Below are 19,875 nucleotides of genomic sequence, written 5' to 3'. Positions count from 1 at the left end.
TACGGCATGAACTCAGGGGGAGCCCGGATTCAAACTGGGAACCCTTCGTGCACTAATGACGGGTTCTCTACCCCTGAGCTATGCCGTATAAATACCCAGTCAGTGTTTATTTAACTCTGAGATGGTACAAAAATGGAACCTTGATGGAACTAGAATGATTCACCTTTTTTTGTTGTTTTTATTGCCCCTTGATAACAGTGATTTAATTCTACTCAGGCTGAGCATTACTGAAATGAGGTTGTAATAATGTGGTAAGATGATGAACCAATGGAGTGCTGGGGTTACTCTCTCATCACATTTTAAAAAGCGAGGAAATCGCTTCTTGACCTGTTAGATCATAGTCGTCTGATAAACTGAGGTTTTGTTTAATCAGAGGAGGTTTGTTGAGCATATCCTCTATAGCAGGGATCTTCAACAGGGGGTCCGGGAACCCTAGGGGTTCCTCAGAATTACTACAGGAGGGCAAATCTTTGTTTGATTGGAACTTACAATTACAGAAACATCCCTATTCTGGGGGGTACCATTTGCAGAAAATAGCAGATCTACAAGCTCATAATGCCTGGCACTGCGAGGCAGTGTGAGATTATAGATCTGCTAAATGATAGTTAGGAATGATGGTTATGTATCTCAGAGAGTACAAATGGAACCAAAGGGACACTTTGGTTCCACTTGTACTCTGAGTTAAAACAACATTGATTTTACAATATAAATTGGCATCTCAATTGAATAAATAAAATAGAATTGAGGCAGGTTCCACTGTTCATCACATCACCTCTCACCAGTGGTGTAAAGTAACCAAGTACATTTACTGAAGTACTTTACTTAAGGACAGTTTTGAGGTATTTGTACTTTACTTGAGTATTTCCAATTTTTTGTACCTTTACTTCTATTCCACTATACATTCCCAGATCTCAGAAACATTGTAGTTTTACTACAATGAATTATTACTTATTTAGTTACTAGTTACTTTACAGATAATACATTATACAATTATACATAAACAACTATATAGGCTGTTTGAAAATAACTGTACTTTTACTTTTGGTACATTTTGAAACCAATACTTTTGTACTTTTATTCAATTACATCAATAAATTCGTATTATTATTATTTTAACAACACTGCCTCCTGGCAAAACACAACTGGTTGGTTCTTCCTTTACTCTCATATATTTCGCTTCTCCTGCACTGAGCTCATACAGTATCAGCCACTCAATCCAACATCCAAATATAAACACGCTCTCACAACAAAAATGAGTGGTTCCGAAAGGAGCTAAACAAAAATATAAAATACATTAGTAAAGTATTTTTTCAGAAATAATCCTGGCTACAACACAAACTCGTATATGTGTATGTCACTGAATGGGAACAGAAACGAGGCTAAAATGATATGAACATGCATATTATTTGTACAACACAGTCATAAACAAAAAGAGAAACACCTCAATAAACATACCTTGCTGTCTGCAAACACGTCCAAAGGAAATGATGAGTCCCAAAGTGACCGCCGTACACAAACAGCAATGAAATGTGTCCGTCAACAAATGTTAATTAAATCAACTTTTCACTTTAAGACATAAAGTTTAACAACAACAAGCTTTATTCTTTCCTCCCGCATCTCCTCTAGGAAGGGACGATGTGTAACATCTAAATGTGTCCTCCTGAGAACAACACTACAGAAGGGCAGTTCCGGACTAACCTCGCATCACCAGTCTTTGCTCCAGGACACAAAGCTAATATTTGTGTATCTTTGTAACCTGCAGGGGGAGCTATATCACCAGCATTCCAAGAAAGCAGAGCTGATTATGAGCAGAGCTTTTAAATAAATGCTCTAACCTCCTCAATGATATGCTCTGACCTCCTCATTGATAAAGCTGCAGGACAGTTGTAAGCATATAACTATCTCCAGTGGGCTAAACATTCTGCAGAAATAGCTGATCTACAAGCTGTTTTTTGTTGTTTGTTTTTGGTAGGCCTAAGCTCTCCTCTAAATAATTATTTCACCAGGAAACTGGGTGGCTTGGTTCCAGGCCTAAAATTATTTATATAAATATTTTCAGAAAGCTTATGGGGGGAAAGAAATTGGCCAAATACATACTGTATATATTTTCATATCAAGGGGTCCTTGATATGAAAAGGTTTGAGAACCACTGATTATAGAAAGAGAAAACTGTTGGGATTTAGAACACATTTGTGTGTTTATTTAGAATGGGCCTCAGGTCTTAATGGCTCTTAAAGTATTGTAAAAATGCAAAGCTATAACAGCCTGTGTAGAGAACTGGGCCTCTACGTAGACCTTATTCAACCTGTTGGAGAACTGGGCCTTTATGTAGGCCTTATTCAACCTGTGTGGAGAACTGGGCCTTTATGTAGGCCTGATTCAACCTGGGTAGAGAACTGGGCCTTTATGTAGGCCTGATTCAACCTGGGTAGAGAACTGGGCCTTTATGTAGGCCTTATTCAACCTGTGTGGAGAACTGGGCCTCTACGTAGGCCTTAATTATTCAACCTGTGTGGAGAACTGGGCCTTTATGTAGGCCTGATTCAACCTGGGTAGAGAACTGGGCCTTTATGTAGGCCTCATTCAAGCTCCTGCTTGCTGGCCTGGGCCACACCCTCGTTGATGATATAGGGTAAGTAAAGCAAAGTGGGGTCGCAGGAAGGTGCCGTTAGGGGCTGGGGGGCTGGGGTCACCAAATAATTTCCCTCATAACCTGGGGTTGTGGTATTTTAAAAAAAAAAGGTTTGAGAACCCCTGCAGTAAAGCATCAATAATGCCACCTCCCCTCACAGCCAGTGCATGTTGCAGTGGGATTGTGTTGGATGGCATGCAGGACCAGACTGAGCTCTCTGGGCCCTGCTGAGCCCTGTCATCTCCTGTCCTACTGCAGCTGCAGCTCATAGACACACATCACAGGATTTACTGGGGATCCAACAGAAAGCCATGTCTTCACTTGAGTTCATCAGCTGTCATCTCAACAATAGACTCACTCACTCTCTCTCTCCTTTCTGTGGCAGTATGGGACCAGTCTTGCCAGATTTTGCAAGATAAATAAGCAAACCGGGTCCATGAAAACAAGCCAAAAAGAAGTGCCACTGCACATGAGCACTACAAACGTACAAGCATCGGATATTTGCGTTGCGACACGTGAGCTTGTAGATCTGGAAAAAAAAAAGATACATTTATTTTAACAACAAAAATCTGGTACGGGCACAACATATTTTCAGAAGCGGGGTCACACTGGTTTAAACAACACTTATGAAACAAGCCCAAAAGACCACAACCCACAACAACCAATATTTACAAGCAACTTTAAACAGAAAAACAAGCCAAATCACTAAAGAGCAGACATGGCAACACTGTACATGTGACCCACTGCAAGGAATTTACCAGTGATGGAAAAACATATCAAAGATAGATTGTAATGAGTTTGAGAAATAATAAATCAACATTGGATCCTTTGGAACACAGGTTTTCTTTTTTTCTTTTTTTCAGCTGATTTTACACTTGGAAAATAGCGGATCTACAAGCTGTAGATCTGCTATTACAAGTGAAAGTACAGAAGTATTGTTATCTATAAGCTGAAGAGCACCTTTTGGTAAAACAGTAGACAGTTCAGAAACCCACCAACCAGTGACTTCATCGTTAGGTAGGTTTCTTTTCTTTTCTTCTTTCAAAGATTTAAAATGCCATATTTTTCATTAACGCAACAATGGCTTCCATTATACACTTGGATTCTGCATCGATGATGTCACTGGTAGGTGGGTTTCTGAACTTTCCACAGCCCTCCTCTGAGACACAGAGTGAGCAGACAAAAATGATACAATATTCTAATGGTCTAATTGGTAAGGAACAATTATAGGAAGATAGGTTGAAAGTAGGTGAAGTCTTCCTTTACCGATTTCAATTGTTGTTGTTCAGGGGGGAATTGGCACAAAATCTTGTCTGGTGACGGTTGAGATCAATTCTTTGGCGAAACTTTTTCCCACACTGCTGACAGTGGTATGGCTTTTCTTCTGTATACATTCTCTGATGCCGTTTGAGACTGGGCTTTTGTCTGAACCTTTTCCCACACTGGAGACACTGGTAGGGATTCTCCCCTGTATGGATTCTCTGGTGCACTCTGAGAGTATATTTGTGGCTGAACTTTCTCCCACACTGGTCACAGTGGTGGGACTTTTCTCCTGTATGAATCCTCTGGTGTCGTTTGGTTTGAGATTACCTCTCTGGCTGAATGTTTTCCCACACTGGTCACAGTGGAGGGACTTTTCTCCAGTGTGGATTCAATGGTGTTGTTTGAGATGACCTCTCCGGCTGAACATTTTCCCACACTGGTCACAAACATGTTTCTTGGCTGGTAGTTGAGAAGGAACGAAATCTGGAAGGGAGAATGAGGAGAGATGAAGAAACCACAAAATGATTAGAGATAACATGTGTTGTGTTGCCATGTGATAATGTTCTCACTTTAAAAGCATCTCTCACTATTTCCTTCAGATTGATACAGTAGGCCTGGAGTCTGATGAATGAACCATTTAACCAGTTAATTTAAGTTGCTTGATTCAGTATTTAGATATTTGATATATCAGTTGGGGTACAATTTCTAAAAGGTAATAAATAGTTTGGCTCCGGTGAAGATGCTGCACTTTCAAAACCTTTGGAATAGAATTAGTATACAGGCTTTAGGTTTTAAACATGTAATAAAAGGAGAAGAAAAAGGCTAAAATGGAGCTTGAAGTTACAATGGGTTTATACAAGGGGATGTATCTGATTAATTAAATGTACTGAACAAATATTTTTAAAATCTGTCTCAAAAAGCTCAAGAAGCCATTAAAATGGAAAGTTTCGTCAACACTTTCTATGAAGCCCACACTTATAATGCATTATGACGGCATTCATAATCCATTATAATGCACTCATAATGCTTCATAACTACCCTCATAAACACTCATAATGCTTCCTGATGCACTATATCAACAGTCATAAGACATTATAATGTAACTTATAATTAATTATAATGAACTCAAGTTATGGATGCTCTTGAATACTTATGAAGATCACATCTATAATGCATTATGAGGACACTCATAGTGCATCATAATGCTCTCTAGACTGACTGCTTATACTACATTATGATTACTTATACACACAACTCAGGTCAACTGTAGTAACGACTCATAGTATGCTATAATAACCCATGAGTCAACTGTAGTAGCGACTCATAGTATGCTATAATAACCCATGCAGTATCATGAGTCTCCATGAGGCGTCATTGTATGTTTTAAGTAAAGTGAAACACATATGGATGCATCTATAATAAGGCATAAGTCATCATAGCGCGTCATTGTCGGGGCTAAGTAAAGTGTGATGCATTTGCATGCATTTAAAAGAATCTATGCTGCATCCTAAGTTATTATAAAGCAAGACAATGCATATCGTCGTTGTCGGGTGGAAACCTCGTATCTCTTCATCATACAAGGCCGTCGCACAAAAGTAGTGAAAACAGCAGATCTACAAGCACACAACGCCTTGCACCGCGAGGCGTTGTGTGCTTGTACATCGGCTGTTTTGGTAGTTTTATTTGCCCATGGGTGCCAACAGAAACAGGGTGCTAGACAAACAATCAAACAATAAAATCAAATAAAACAGCCCACCACCACCACAGGGGGGCATCAGAGGACACTTGTAGCAACAAAATAGAATTTACATTTTTCTTATTTTTTTTTGGTGCAGTGCAGCAGATTACATGTTAACAATAACAGTGAGAATGAAGTAAAGTAGACTCTTAGAGCATATTTAAACACAAGGCATGTACTGCTCACAACAGTGAGAACTAAATAAAAGTAGGCTCTTAGAGCATAAACATGTGGCCCTAAAGTAATAGTTTCTTCTCAGATTCATCCATGGAGCTCTACAAACAGAAGAGATCCCCAAAATGACTCTTCCTTGATTTATACTCTTACATTCATCCATGGATTGCTACAGACGGAAGAGATCCCCCAAAATGCCCTTTTTTCCATTGGTTACTCACCCCATGGAGACTTGAATTCATGGATCTCTTTAGTTTTTGTCACATTCCTGAGCCAATAAAGCCCCGAATCAATGGGGGTACATTCATTATCAAAGTATTGGCTTAGGAATGCATCAAAACAAAAAAGCTGCGATTGCGATGCTCAGCTCAGCTATCGGTGCTGACCTGGAGATGGTGTTTCGGTCAGCTCCGACCAGATCGAAGGCTGCCTTCATGGACCCCCCTCTGTTGAATGCATCCAGAGCCATCTTGTATCTTGTAGGAGTCAAACCTCATGACAATGTAAACATTAACATGAAAAGAAATGCTAGTGAAAATTACATGCTTCAACACTAAACCATAATTTTGTGGGTCCGTTTTTAGCCCAAGGAATGTTTTTCATGCAAAACAAAAGCTTGCAATGGATTCAGCATCATGAAAAACCCCTAGTTTGACCCCTCACATGCTACTTAAAGCATATTTATGTTTTGTATTTTTTTCCTGTATAGTAAATTAATGTGACACAAACACAAACCAGTAAGACTCCCTAATCAAATCCCCTTACTATTATGCCCGTTCAAAGTTTGGGCGCACACACACACACACACACACACACACACACACACACACACACACACCGTTTCTCTCTCTTCCTCTCAGTTCAAACCAGGAAATGAAGCAGCAAGAACAGTGCAGTGTTTTTCTCTTACCAGAGAATAAAATTACATTGAACTTGAAGCTCTTTTGTGACGTGTTATCTCCGAGGGAAATCACCGTGTCGTTATAAAGTAAGAAACAGCTGCTGCTCATTATTATATCATATGGCTTTTCAGGGTCGCTTTCCATAGTTTTACTCGATGCAAAAGTTTGTTTTGGTGCACGCGAGCCCTGATCAATGTCAAGATGTATTGTGTGTGTGTGTGTGTGTGTGTGTGTGTGTGTGTGTGTGTGTGTGTGTGTGTGTGTGTGTGTGTGTGTTTTTGATTGATTGAAGACTTTATTAGAAGTTTGCATACGAAAAGGTACAGTTTCATGACGGTACAGTTCACTGGTACAAGGTCTATTAAAAGGAGATCCATGAAAAGACTAAGCGTATTTCCACAGGAAACCATTAAAGTATCTCATATAACATTGAATGACAGACGAATAGAACACAGTACTATGCAGTAGATATGTAAATAAAATAAAATGAAAGAACAACAAAAAAAATAAAACAGTAAGTCTAAACAAACAGAAAGTATATACAAAGGTCACCAGCACTTTCGCCTATAACATTTTCGCCTTCACGCATTTGGTCTTTTCGCGTGGCTATTTCACCGTGGAGGAGAGCCTTTTCACCAGGCCTGTCTGGTCGATTCACCCTGTTGAAGAGCCATTTTGCCTACCCTCAGACTGTCCATGTTTGCTTGCAAGTGATGTTACCTGTCAAACAACGGTGACGGCTATTCTATGCAATGCCACTCCATAGAAATCACATTAATAGGCTACAGATTAGAAGTTAAAACTATTGGAATGATTTAGGGCTTTGCACAGGGCAAAAGGTCCACAGTCCGGTCCTCCTAAAGCACGATGTTATTTCTCTCTGATGCAGAGAGCACAGACTGGGCAGCTCAGCGCCAGTGGCGTCAGTTAAAAAAAAGCTAAGGTATGGCAACATGACTGGTGTGACACCAGTCATGTTGCCATACCTTAGCAACAGGCACTATGAAAAGTACATTTTATTATGTCCCCTGTAGCCAAGGTATGGCAGCTGCCATAGCTTGCCATACCCAATTGACGCCTCTGAAGAGCGCACCACTCACGATAGCAGAGACAGAACAAATGCTGGGCTTGTATTGTAGTTTGTTAAAAGCTAATGATGCCGTTTTACCCACCTACAGCCCCCGTCAGTCACTGTTTATTTTGTGTCGGCGCTCCTTCGCGCCTACAATCAATCCAAAAACTCTGTGACTCCCTTTTTTGCCGGTCTTTCAATCCGCTTATAGGCCTATATAAAAAACGCATGAAGAGAATTGCACGCACATCTGTGGCAGACAAGCAGAATCATGAAGGACAAGTAGTCTGCACACTGGTTATGCTCCATAAAGTGTATTGCTCGTCAACGTTTCGATCTCAATAGATCACCAGGACAAAAGTATATAAAATATAGTCCTACTAAAAAAATATATAAAAAACGCACCTATAGTGCGTTCTTGATACGCAGACTAAAAGACCGGCAAAAAGGGACTAAAACTCCGAAACTAGCTGATCTACAAGCTCACACCACGTCGCATTTGCGTCACGTTGTGAGCTTGTAGATCAGCCATTTTCACCACGCATTTAGGTTATGCTATATTCTTTTATTGTTGTACAGCACTTTGTAACTTATGCAAGGTGCTATATACATGTGTTACTATTACAATGGCTATTTGTCCAGACATGTAGAATGAAAGTTTATCCTGTTCAACTATATTTAGTCTATTTTTTTTTTGTTTTATGAAGAAAAAAAACAATGTTCTGTCACAATAGGGGTCATCTGGCTTGTGGACATTGTGTCAAGAACTAGGTCTGTAACTGGGTGCCAACCAGTGGTTCTCAACCTGTGATCATAGAGGGTATCTGCAGAAATTGTGAAAATAGCCTGTGAAAATAGCCTGTTATACAAAATGTAATGCCTCACCTCCAGAGACGTGCTGGGCCCGATTCAGCCCGGGAAAAAGAGTTGGAGAGGCCCTCATTGCGTGCTATAGAGAGAGAGCTCTCTATAGCGCTGCTGCTACTCAAAGATTTGCCATTTCAGATCATGACAAGTGACAAGCCAGTGGGCCAATTACTTTACATGAGTTATATTTCGTCGTTGTCGGGTGGAAACCTTGCATGTCCAAAACCGTTTGTTTTGTATTTATCATTTTTAAAATGATATAAACTAGTGAAAACAGCCGATCTACAAGCACACAATGCCTCGCGGTGCGAGGCGTTGTGTGCTTGTAGATTTCGTTTTCACTACTTTTGTGCAACGGCCTTGTATGATGAAGCAGGCCTTTACTTTGCGAAAAAATGTATAGACCTACATTTGAAACTTGGAGATACAAGGTTTCTGCCCGACAGTGACGATTTACTTTGTTGGCCGCCCAGCCCCCAAAATGGAACGAAGGCCGACATTTTATTTTTAATCTTTTCCTAATGGCCGGCCTGGACCAGCAGGGAATGAACCGGCCGTTCTGGAGTTGTCCCGCTTTTCCCAATGGACAGCACGTCCCTGCTCACCTCTTCGTGCTCATCAGGGTGACCATGAGATAAGAGCCATGCACAGAATAATGCACATTCTGTATGAAATGATTCCAAACACAACACAAGCGGTCAAGTGAATCCAACATTTTATTTTACAAAGTTAATGTCACTTCTTTAAAATTATTAAAAAGATGACTTACAAGACTACATCTTCTTTAAAATAATTCATGATGACTTACAATAGGTAGGCTACACTATGCATGGCACTATACATTTTTTTTCCCCCTCACTACAAAAATAACTAAACATGTAATAGTAAAAAAAGGTTACAAGTGTTGTTCAACTAAATATTCTTCAAAAGAAACACAGCAAACGAGCATGCAAAATAAACCACTCAAATTAAAAAAATAAAAAGCCAACAATCTCAAATAAGGACAGAAACGAATAATAGAAATGACAAAAAGGGTTGTTCAACTAAATATTCTTCAAAAGAAACAGCAAACGAGCATGCAAAATAAAAACCACTCAAATTTAAAAAAAAGCCAACAATCTCAAATAAGGACAGAAACAATAAAATTTCAAAAAGGGTTGTTCAACTAAATATTCTTAAAAACAGCAAATGAGCATGCAAAATAAAAACCACTCAAATTAAAACAATAAAGCCAACAACAATCTCAAATAAGGACAGAAACAAATAATAAAAAGCCAACAAGGACAAAGCACTTCTCCAGCCTCGTTCTTAAGGGAGTGGGAACTTCCCACTGGGAAGTGTATACAGACTCCGCTTCCTGGTGCTTACAGTTCCACAGGTCTCGCAGGTGGTGTAGTAGGCGCCGGATGGATCACTCGAGCTACCGCCCTCAGCAACTGAGTGATTGACAGATGGTTCCGTTCATAGTCCGTCCATAACTGGGCAAGCATGCCCTGTAGCGCCCTGGTCCGCTGTCGCTGGTAGCGTTGTAGCTGGTACTCGGAGACGAGACGTTGTTGGTAGGGAATTAGTGCAGCTTCCTTATGCAACAAGGACACAAGCAGATACAGCTGCACGCTTGGTCGTTTTGCATTGCGATTGAGCCGGAAATGCCAGCCTTCCACGTCATTATTCGTCCTTATGGCACGTTTGTACACACACCAATCAACTGGCTGCCACTGGCCATGTATCCAGGTGCGGTTGATGTAGTCAACAAGGGGTTTTAGCTGATCTGTGGCTGAAGATGCAAGGTCTTCAAATGCTCCTTCAATCTCGTGGGCTGGGAGATATGGAAGGGCAAACAATTGCTTCACATACCTTTTGACCTCAAGTGATCTGTAGGCCACTGTTAGACCAAGGAGCTGCAAATGACGCCAGACAGCTTGGGCCCAGTGGAAGACACAGCCATGGACCCGCGTATCAGGGAACACTTGGGCTGCAGCTCCCCAAATTGCTGGTTCGAAATCTGTACACATCTCAACAATGTTCAAGTGCGGGGCAAGGTTCCTGACAGACTTGCACACTTCAACGTAGTCACGTTTCCGCTTGCGCGTCATAAGAACAAACAACAGAGGCACTTGCTTGACTTCTCGGCCATCGTCATCTACGAGGAACGCATGAAAGCTGAAAAGCTGCATGAAGGGTTTTTTTACCACCTAAAAGAAGAGAAAAAAAAGTTAGAAACAATGCAGATAAATAAGTATACATATTAACAATACATTTTAACACTAAAACCCACAATATCGGAATACTGATATTATTGATCTCAGCTGTTACAATTCCAAACATGCAAACATGACCTGCTTTAATTACTTCAGTCTATAGTTTAATGACTGTTATATTGTCTCTTTTTTATGTCCAATGTATTTGTATTTAAGATTCCAAAGAAGAAAAAACAGCAGATCTACAAGCTTTTTTGCCATCCATTTGTGTGGCAGAATGTGGCCCTCTGGAGGGAGTGTGGAAATAGTGGCCCTAGGCATCATCATACGCTGCTTTAAATGGCCAATTACCTTAAATGTCCCATCCACGTAGACATGCTCTACAGACTGGAGAAGATCCACCTGTTGGCGTGTGGCAAAAACAATCTGGCGCGCTTTGGTGACCTGGTTATGGTCCATAAGCGTGATGTCTTTCTGGAGAAATCCTGGTGGTATGTGATCTTCTACAAGTCTAAAGTCAGGAGATGAGGGGTTTGCAGGCCTGCGGCTCTGCCTGTGTTTATTCGCAAGTCTTGTCAGAGTTCTTGGGTTGATGATACACTGTGAATCGCCATTCAACTGCTCTGTCATCACAGTCTCCACCACACCTGCAGCTGACGTGAAGACATCCTCCTGTGTGAGTCGCATGACCTTTTTATAGATCTCAACCTAAAATTTTAAAAGAAATACAAATTAGTACAGAAAAATTAAAGGATTAGTTCACCCCCAAAATGTTTGGTGGTTTATAGTAAAAGTAGTGAAGCTAAACTCAAGTAATTGAAATGTACCATTCTATGGAAATTAGGGCTTCTGCCAATTCAGTGTCATTATATCACTTAATGCGGCTGCAGGTTAATAGGCCTACTGGAATACTGATATATTATTGATTTCAGCTGTTACAATTCCAAACATGACCTGCTTTAATTCTGTCAGTCTATATTAGTAGCTTAATGACTAGTATAGTAGTATTAACATGTATTTATTATGTCCAATGTATTTGTATTTAGGTTCATAAAGTTAACATGAGGATATACTGTAACTAAATGTTTGAAATTAAATCAAAATGAAAAAAAAAAAAAAAAATAGCAGATCTACAAGCACATCGCGCTGCGATGAGTTTTGAGCTTGTAGAGCTGCTATTTTTGCTTCTTTTGTATGAGATACTAGAATGACAAAGTAGGATGTAGCAATATGCAACGTGGCCCAGTCTGGAGTCAAGGTGGATATTTAGTTGCCCTTTCATCAAAGTTGCCCACCCCTGATTTAACACAAATATTGGTATTCCCATCTAAACAAATCTTGCTCTACCAAATCGTTCAATTGGCATTTAGTGGTAAAGGCAGTGATGCTAAAATAAATGAACCATTTTGATGATCTGCTTCGAGTAGGCCCATCCTATTCCTATCTGCAAAGTGTTTGCTTCATAAAAACCCAGCAACATGTAACATGTTATGAGTTACTTACGATCAATAAATCCGAGCAGACATGTTTTTTTTTTTTTTTTTTTAAGTGTTGATTCCAGCTCTTAGAAAAAAAAAGATTTTTATGAAACAAACACTTTGCAATTAGTCTGGGATCGCTTCCAATTTCGGGCTTTTGATCCGGTCGGGAGCGGATGACGTCCTACGTCATTTTGTATTCAAAACGGACTACAATTTGGCCGGAACTACCGACCGGAATCAGTTTTAACCTGGTTTTGCGCATGCGCCAACTTGGATAAAACTGATTCCGGTCGGTAGTTCCGGCCAAAGTGTAGTCCGTTTTGAATACAAAATGACGTAAGATATCATCCGGTCTAGACCGGATCAGACGACCTGTTTAGTAAACGAATACCAGGCTTTCTCTCAGGAAAGCCTGGTGAGGCGAGGTTACTTTGCAATAGAAAGGATACTCCAAGCTTTCCAGCCCCGATATTGGTGAGTTTGACCGTTTAAGGCCTATACAATCAGATAGCAAAAAAACTTTTTTGATGCATTGGCTGCCTATAGGAGCTATAAGCTATTGCAACCCTTTCATCATATTAAAAAAAAATGTTTTCGGCTATAAAATCCCTATCCCCTCGTAATTTGTTTTGTCTCCAATATGCCAAGGACATGAAATGAAACCTTTGCTAACCTTCATGGCTTTGCCAGCTTCTCCCTGGTGGTTGTGTGCAGCTCCAAGGGTGTAAACAGAACCAACTTGTTTCAGGTAGACAGGGCAGCGCCTCTCTTTACCCCTCACTTTGCAACGCCAGTTCACAGTTTCCGAGCCTGGAACTGGATGACTGTTATGTACATAGCTGTAGCCGTTAACGGTATCAACTAAAAGTGGTCTACCACGCTGTGTGCCATCCTTTATGACGATATAAATGGACTCTTCAGATAGGCCCACCACGGCCACGGGAGATACAGCGGGTGTCGGCCGGTCTTGAGACACGACGTCGAGGGCGAGGCCCATGGGAGATACAGCGGGTGTCGGCCGGTCTTGAGACGCGACTAGGGCGAGGCCCACGGGAGATACGGCGGGTGTCGGTGTCGGCCGGTCCTGGAACCCCACCGGAGACGCGGCGCCCACGGGAGATAGGGCCCGTCCTCTTTTACGCCGGGTAGTCACAATAAAGTCCATAAAGCGTGCGGGTGCTCTGACTGCTCTCCTTTCTCGTGGCATGGTGCGGAAGCTGAACAACCTAACAGACCAGGCGAGGGCTCAGCTATATGTAGGCTAGGCCAGAGTCGTCTAATCAGAACTCGGGGCTAGGCTAAGTATCAATTAATTAATTATTTGGACGCACCTGATGCCAATAACTATCTGAATGGTGACCGTTTGACACCACCAGGGGCGTCAATTGGGTATGGCAGGGGTATGCAGCTGCCATACAAATACAGTAAAAAAAAATAAACAACTACAAATGCAAAATTTTGCAAAATGGTCACTTCAACAAGGTTTTATAATTGTATTCTCCACATTTCAGCTGCACAGGTGCAATGCATTATTGTTAATTGTGGCACATTTACTAACATGGCAAGTTTAGCTGCACTTGAACAACTGTTCCAGGCTGCCATATCCAGCCCAAGAAACCGTAGAAACGGAGGGAAAAAAGAAAATGTACTTCTCAAAATAAATGAATCATGCCTGTTGATAAGGTATGGCAACATGTTGCCATACCTTAGCTTTTTCTGAACTGACGCCACTGGACACCACTGTCACAGTCAAAATAATATGTAAATGACAAAGGGGTAATATGGAACCATGGACAGCGTGGGCGAAATGGCTCTTCAACGGCGGTGAAACGGCCAGATAGGTTAAGTGAAAACACTCTCCTCCACGGCAAAAGTGCCCCGCGAAAAGACCTGGCGAAAATGTTATAGGCGATTAAGCCTGACACCTATACAAAGAAGGGGCAGGGGAGGGTAGGGCTGGGCTAGGTGAGTTTTTTTTACCAGTTGCGAACGGCTGCTGCCTGTAAGTGGTTTTTCAGGGCAATTTTAAAGGATGCTAGTGATCCACACTCCTTAAGGCTTTCCACATTTTGGTGGTATAGCAGAAAAACGAGTTTGACCCTTTGTTGCTTTTTTGTTGTTGTGGTGTGTGTGTGTGTGTGTGTGTGTGTGTGTGTGTGTGTGTGTGTGTGTGTGTGTGTGTGTGTGTGTGTGTGTGTGTGTGTGTGTGTGTGTGTGTGTGTGTGTGTGTGTGTGTGTGTGTGTGTGTGTGTGTGTTTGCGCATGCGCACATTACATTCAAAGGAGAAAACATATGTTACATTGCCAAAGCAATTGTCAAAATGAAAATATAGTATAAACTGTTGAAATTGAGTTATGCTAGCCATAAATCATAACTCTTGTAGAGGTCGCTTATATTGGGACGTTTACTCTCTAACGTCGCAATATAAGCGACCTCTACAAGCGTTATGATTTATGGCTAGCTAGGGTTATGCGACAGTTTCAGGGGAAACTGTCAACAGAGCTATGTACCATTTTGTCGTTATAGGCTACATGTTATATGTAGGCCTACAGCTTTTTTGAACAAATAGCAGCATTTATTTTTCTCAATATGATTTGAATAGTATACAAAAATGTTAATAGCTACTGTATGTGCAGTAGGTCTAGGGTCCTTAGGGTGGTTGTGTTCCAGTCTCTAGCCTTCTTTTATTGCAACATTTCACAAATCTTGCTGCTGTGTTTGCACATTTGTATTTCTCCCAATAGGTGTGTAGGTAAATCTTATAATTTGTGCTGGTGTCATTTTTTAGATATTTTAACTTATAGGTTTACTGAGCCTTACTTGCACCCCGATTGTGTGTTATTTATTTTTCCTCCATCTGTATTATTCACTTTGAGTATTTCTGGTACATACTGTAATTAGACCACTGAAGGCTACACTCTACAAAAACCCAGAACATAATGATGTATTGTAGACTATTCACTTCCACTTGATAATGCATTCACTTATCAAACATAATTTAATAACGCATTTCCCTTTTGCTAATAGTCTTTTTTCTTTTCTTAACCGTCATTAAAGGCCCACTTCACCTCTGGGACAACCATCTTATTTTATTGTTGTTTGGGACACGATCAACACAATCCTGAGTTATTGTTTGTGTTCAATCTGAGTTTGAGATATTTTAGTATTTCAGCATGACTAGTGATGCATTTTGCATCATATGATGCAAAATGCATCACTTGTAGATCGGCTATATAAATATATATAGCGCCTTCTTTATCCAAGGCGCTTGACAGCATTACATCACCCATTCATACACTGATGGCAGAGGGGTGCACCCCGGAATTAAACCATGCAAGGCACCAACCTGCTCACTGGGAGCAACTAGGGGTTCAGAGTCTTGCTCAAGGACTCTTTGACAGTAACTCTGGGGGAGCCCGGGATCAAACTGGGAACACTTCAGGGACCCTCTGTGTTCTAAGACGACAACTCTACCCCTGAGCCACTGCCGCCCTCTCTTGCCATGTACCGTAGTGTACAATCCTTCTTGAAGTTCTCCCCGTGAATATATGTTGTAAAATATCTCCACTTTTCCATCTATCACCAGGATATGATATACAGACGCATTTATTGTTTTTATCCTCATACATTATAATGTTTTTTTAATCATATATTTATTGCTCATTGTTTTGTTTTAGTTCATGAGAGCAACTGTTGTATAGTTCCCCCTCTATTCTCTATTCTATTCTATTCTATCACAATGAGGTCTATTCAAGGCTAAACACTGGACTATACATTTACATGCTTACTGTAGGCTACAGATAAAGCGTTGCAGAACAGTAGAATAATTTCCTCACAAGTATTCCAGACAAACATTAAAGTCAACTGTTACTATAAATGACAAAAGAATGTCATCCAAGTCACGCACGCACACGCGCACAGACACAGTATTTCTTCATGTGTCCTGACATGCATCCTGTATGTCCTTACAGTACAACAGATGGATGTCACTGAGTCCAGAGAGGCAGCAGAGGATCCACAACTCCTGAAGCCAAAACACACTCAAGGTAAGACCACAGCTGATGTGTACAGTTATATAGACTATACATCTACTATACATATACTATACAGGCTATACTATTAGGCCTACATAATATGCTATACATCTACAGTATATTAGTCCATGGGCCAGACAAGATGTCGGTATACCGAAAGGTGGCAAATGTTACTTAGCAATTTTGAGAAGCTCTATGTCTGCAGATAATATTTTGGTACGATAACCCTTCCTGAGTCACAGCTAAATTGGTGTTATCAGCTGTCGAAAGTTGGGGTCCCATTAACTTTACTATACAGGAAAAAAAGAAAACAATTAATCTGATTTAAGTAGCGGGTCAAACCTAGGGTTTTTTCATGATTCTGAATCCATTGCAAGCATGTGTTTTGCATGAAAAACATTCCTTGGGCTAAAAACGGACCCCACAAAACTGTGAAAAGTGATGACTCATCACTAAACCATAGTTTAATTTGGAAACACCAGGTTTCTGCCCAACAGCAATGATATATAGCCATAGAACCCTCAATACAATTTCTGAGAGGGATGAATTGTAATTTCACCCTCTATGTGTACGCAGCCAATAATTAATGTCTGCAACGGGTGTCAGCTTTTGTCATGTAGCGTAAAATCCTTTTGAATATTCTCCCAGTAGGAAATGTCTCTCTATATCTATATTTCTTCCAGTAAACTTTAGAAGTAAAATATCTCCACTTTGTCATGATATTCACACAGACCACATTCTCTAATGTTCACAGCAGCACTAAACCCATGAAAACTTGCAAAGAGTGCATAATATGTACATTACTGTACAAAGACTGCATATGCGTAATCACAAATGACTGAAGTGTTTACAGTTCACCCTACACAGCTTTCTGGCTTTTAAAACTAGTTGTGTTTCAGAGATTAGCACTAATTAAATATTTGCAGAAATATGGATATAAGCATATTCATTGTTTTTACCCTATAGTCCTATTTATAATATACTTATTACTCATTATTTTTATGTTTGTTAATCTTCCACACGTATCTCTGGTCAAGAAAACACACAGTATCATTCTATAGATTCCAGACAGTTTTATAATAATATGTTATAATAATATTTTATAATACGTTAATGTTTACATCAAATTACATCCTGCACCTTTCTGTACAGATCAGGCACTATGGAACAGTAGTGATTTTTTCATTCATTCATTGGTCTTATTTTTCAAAACAGCAGCGTAGGCTTATGGACATGTCTAGTGTACATTGCAGGTTAGAGTAATATCCCTATGAATATTCCCCAATGTAAACAAGCCTTTGTACTTTCTTGCAAGCAATATCATGTTAAACTGTAATTAATTAAGCTTGTTCTTTGTCAGGGATGCATTGTTATGTTATGGATTGCCAAGCAGTGATTATGATGGTTAGCTGTTTCCCACATGAGCTCCCCAGACAAGGCATTTTAATGCCAAAAATCCAGATTAAAATCAAAACAAACAAAACAATTGTCTGTAATTGCTTGTTCACAATGTAGTAACCAGAAGTTAGACTTCTAAACAAAGATAATAAGTCACCTGCTTTCTTTAGTAGACCTTGTATCTGAACTGTACTGTACTTTTCCTATGCAAACTTCTAATAAATAAAAGTATTCAATCAATCAATCAGTCATGACAAAGAAACGCACACACGGGCCATGGTGGAGTGTAGCATCACTACCTACATGTTCCGTTGCCAATAGTGCAGATAGTTTTACAGCATTGTACACAGTAAGGTTGCAACCTAACTTACCTTGAATATTGTTAACATGGATGTAATCAATCTACTGTAGCCCTTCTATTTAATCATTTTGGGGATGTTGATGTTGTCATGTGAGCACCTCGTCTTCTAATGATGACACTCTGATGATGAAGTCGCTTGAAAAAACTGGCTGCGGCGCGGATTGGATATTCGTTAGACCCATCCCGATCCCCCCGCGCTCATTGGATCAGCCGAAAATTTTGGCTGATCACTGCCGATTACTGCCGATTCATGTACTCAGCTCCAGACCAGAGAAACAGTCCACTCTGAGAGTGGGCGGGGTCTATGGTCTGGAAGCAGGCTACCTGTTTACCCCTGTTCCTTGCTCCCCGACTCGATGCACCTGGAGGCAGAGGAGGACCACAGTTCACCTAGGATTGGGGGAATGGTCAAGGGGTCTGTGAGTGGGAGGCCTTGTGAAAGGAAGTGCCGGTAAATTTGTGTGGAAGGATTATTGTGTGACATTTTCAGAGCGTGTTACGTATTACGTTTCAGACGGATAATAAAGCCAATGCATTTAATGGAGGATCATGTCTCCATTTATTTATTTATTTATTTATTTGTGTTTGTTTTGTTATTTGTGGTCTCTCTGATCTGCATCATTTATGTCCTTACAGACCAGGAAGGAACCAGCAGATCAAAAACCTTGAAAACAAAACAGACTGAAAGTATATAGAGATACATGCACGCACGCACACACACGCACACACAAACACAAACTAGTTTGTTTGTCTTATTGGGGGTCTCTCTCTCTATTCATCTGCATCATAGATGTTCTTCAAGTGTCTGGGGACAGAGTGGAGGAGGGCACAGAGTCTCCAGCAGCCAACATGGAACAGAAACCACCATACTCAAGACTCACCAGACGATCATTATTACAGTAATATCACTGCTTCTACTGGAATACTGGTGTATAATGTTTCCATCAATATCTAAGTATTTTCCTGCTGAGTTCTGTGCTGACTGCGGTGTCATTTGACTGTTACTCATTTCTACTTTAATAATGAAGTGAACCATGCAGTGAATGAAATGTACAAGTTCTGGATTTGTTTCTGGAAAACCAGAACACAGGACAATTGTCTTTTAAATAGCAGTTCTACAAGCTCACGTTGATGATGCTTTCTGAGCTTGTATATCAGATTTAGTCAAAATATAAAGAACTGTATTGTAAAGATTATGGCTGAATGTAAACTTTAATTAATTATGCAAGTTCATGTTATCAATTCTACTGCCAGAGTTAAAACAGTCTAAAATAGCTGCCCTTGCCAGAGAATCCAAGCGTTTTCACCTACCTTTGTAAAATCATAGTAAAATCATAATCATCATCAATATTATGCGCCGAAAGAAAAGAAAACAGTCCGGTCGCGATAATCCGTTGCCGAGTTATAGGCAGTTGAATAAAGCTTGAAAATGCGTGCAATACTTTGAATATCTTGACCCGATTCTATAAGCGTCGTTGAAATCTTTCTAAGGTTTTTTGAAAAACCTATATTTCTATGTCAGTGATTCTCAAACTTTTTCATGTCAAGGACCCACAAAATTACATGTATTTGGCCACGGACCCCCATCTCGAAATATGTTGTTCCAGGGACTCTCCCAGAAACTAATATTTGAGTTACAAATGTTCGCTTTTAAAAATATATTCAAAGATTTCCAGATTTTTCAAAAATAGCAGATATACAAGCTCGCAGCGCGGCACCTGTGAGCTCGTATATCTGCTATTTTTCAATAA

The 19,875-nt window shown here is 40.3% G+C and overlaps 1 protein-coding gene across 1 annotated transcript in view; it reads left to right on the top strand.

Moving 5' to 3' along the window:
- Positions 1–11,224: 11,224 nt before the first annotated feature.
- Positions 11,225–19,875, top strand: part of LOC308302885 (uncharacterized protein) — a gene marked incomplete at its 5' end in the record, with an annotated part of 45,888 nt that continues 37,237 nt past the window's right edge. The window contains one exon of the mRNA XM_080747203.1: positions 11,225–11,340. Within this exon, the coding sequence (XP_080603329.1) occupies positions 11,225–11,340 (116 nt within the window). The remainder of the gene's footprint in view (positions 11,341–19,875) is intronic.

The sequence above is a fragment of the Nannobrachium achirus genome, assembly GCF_963921795.1.
Source record: "Nannobrachium achirus genome assembly, chromosome: 18".
In the NCBI taxonomy this organism is placed as follows: Eukaryota; Metazoa; Chordata; class Actinopteri; order Myctophiformes; family Myctophidae; genus Nannobrachium; species Nannobrachium achirus.
This window is presented reverse-complemented; position numbering and strand designations above follow the sequence as displayed.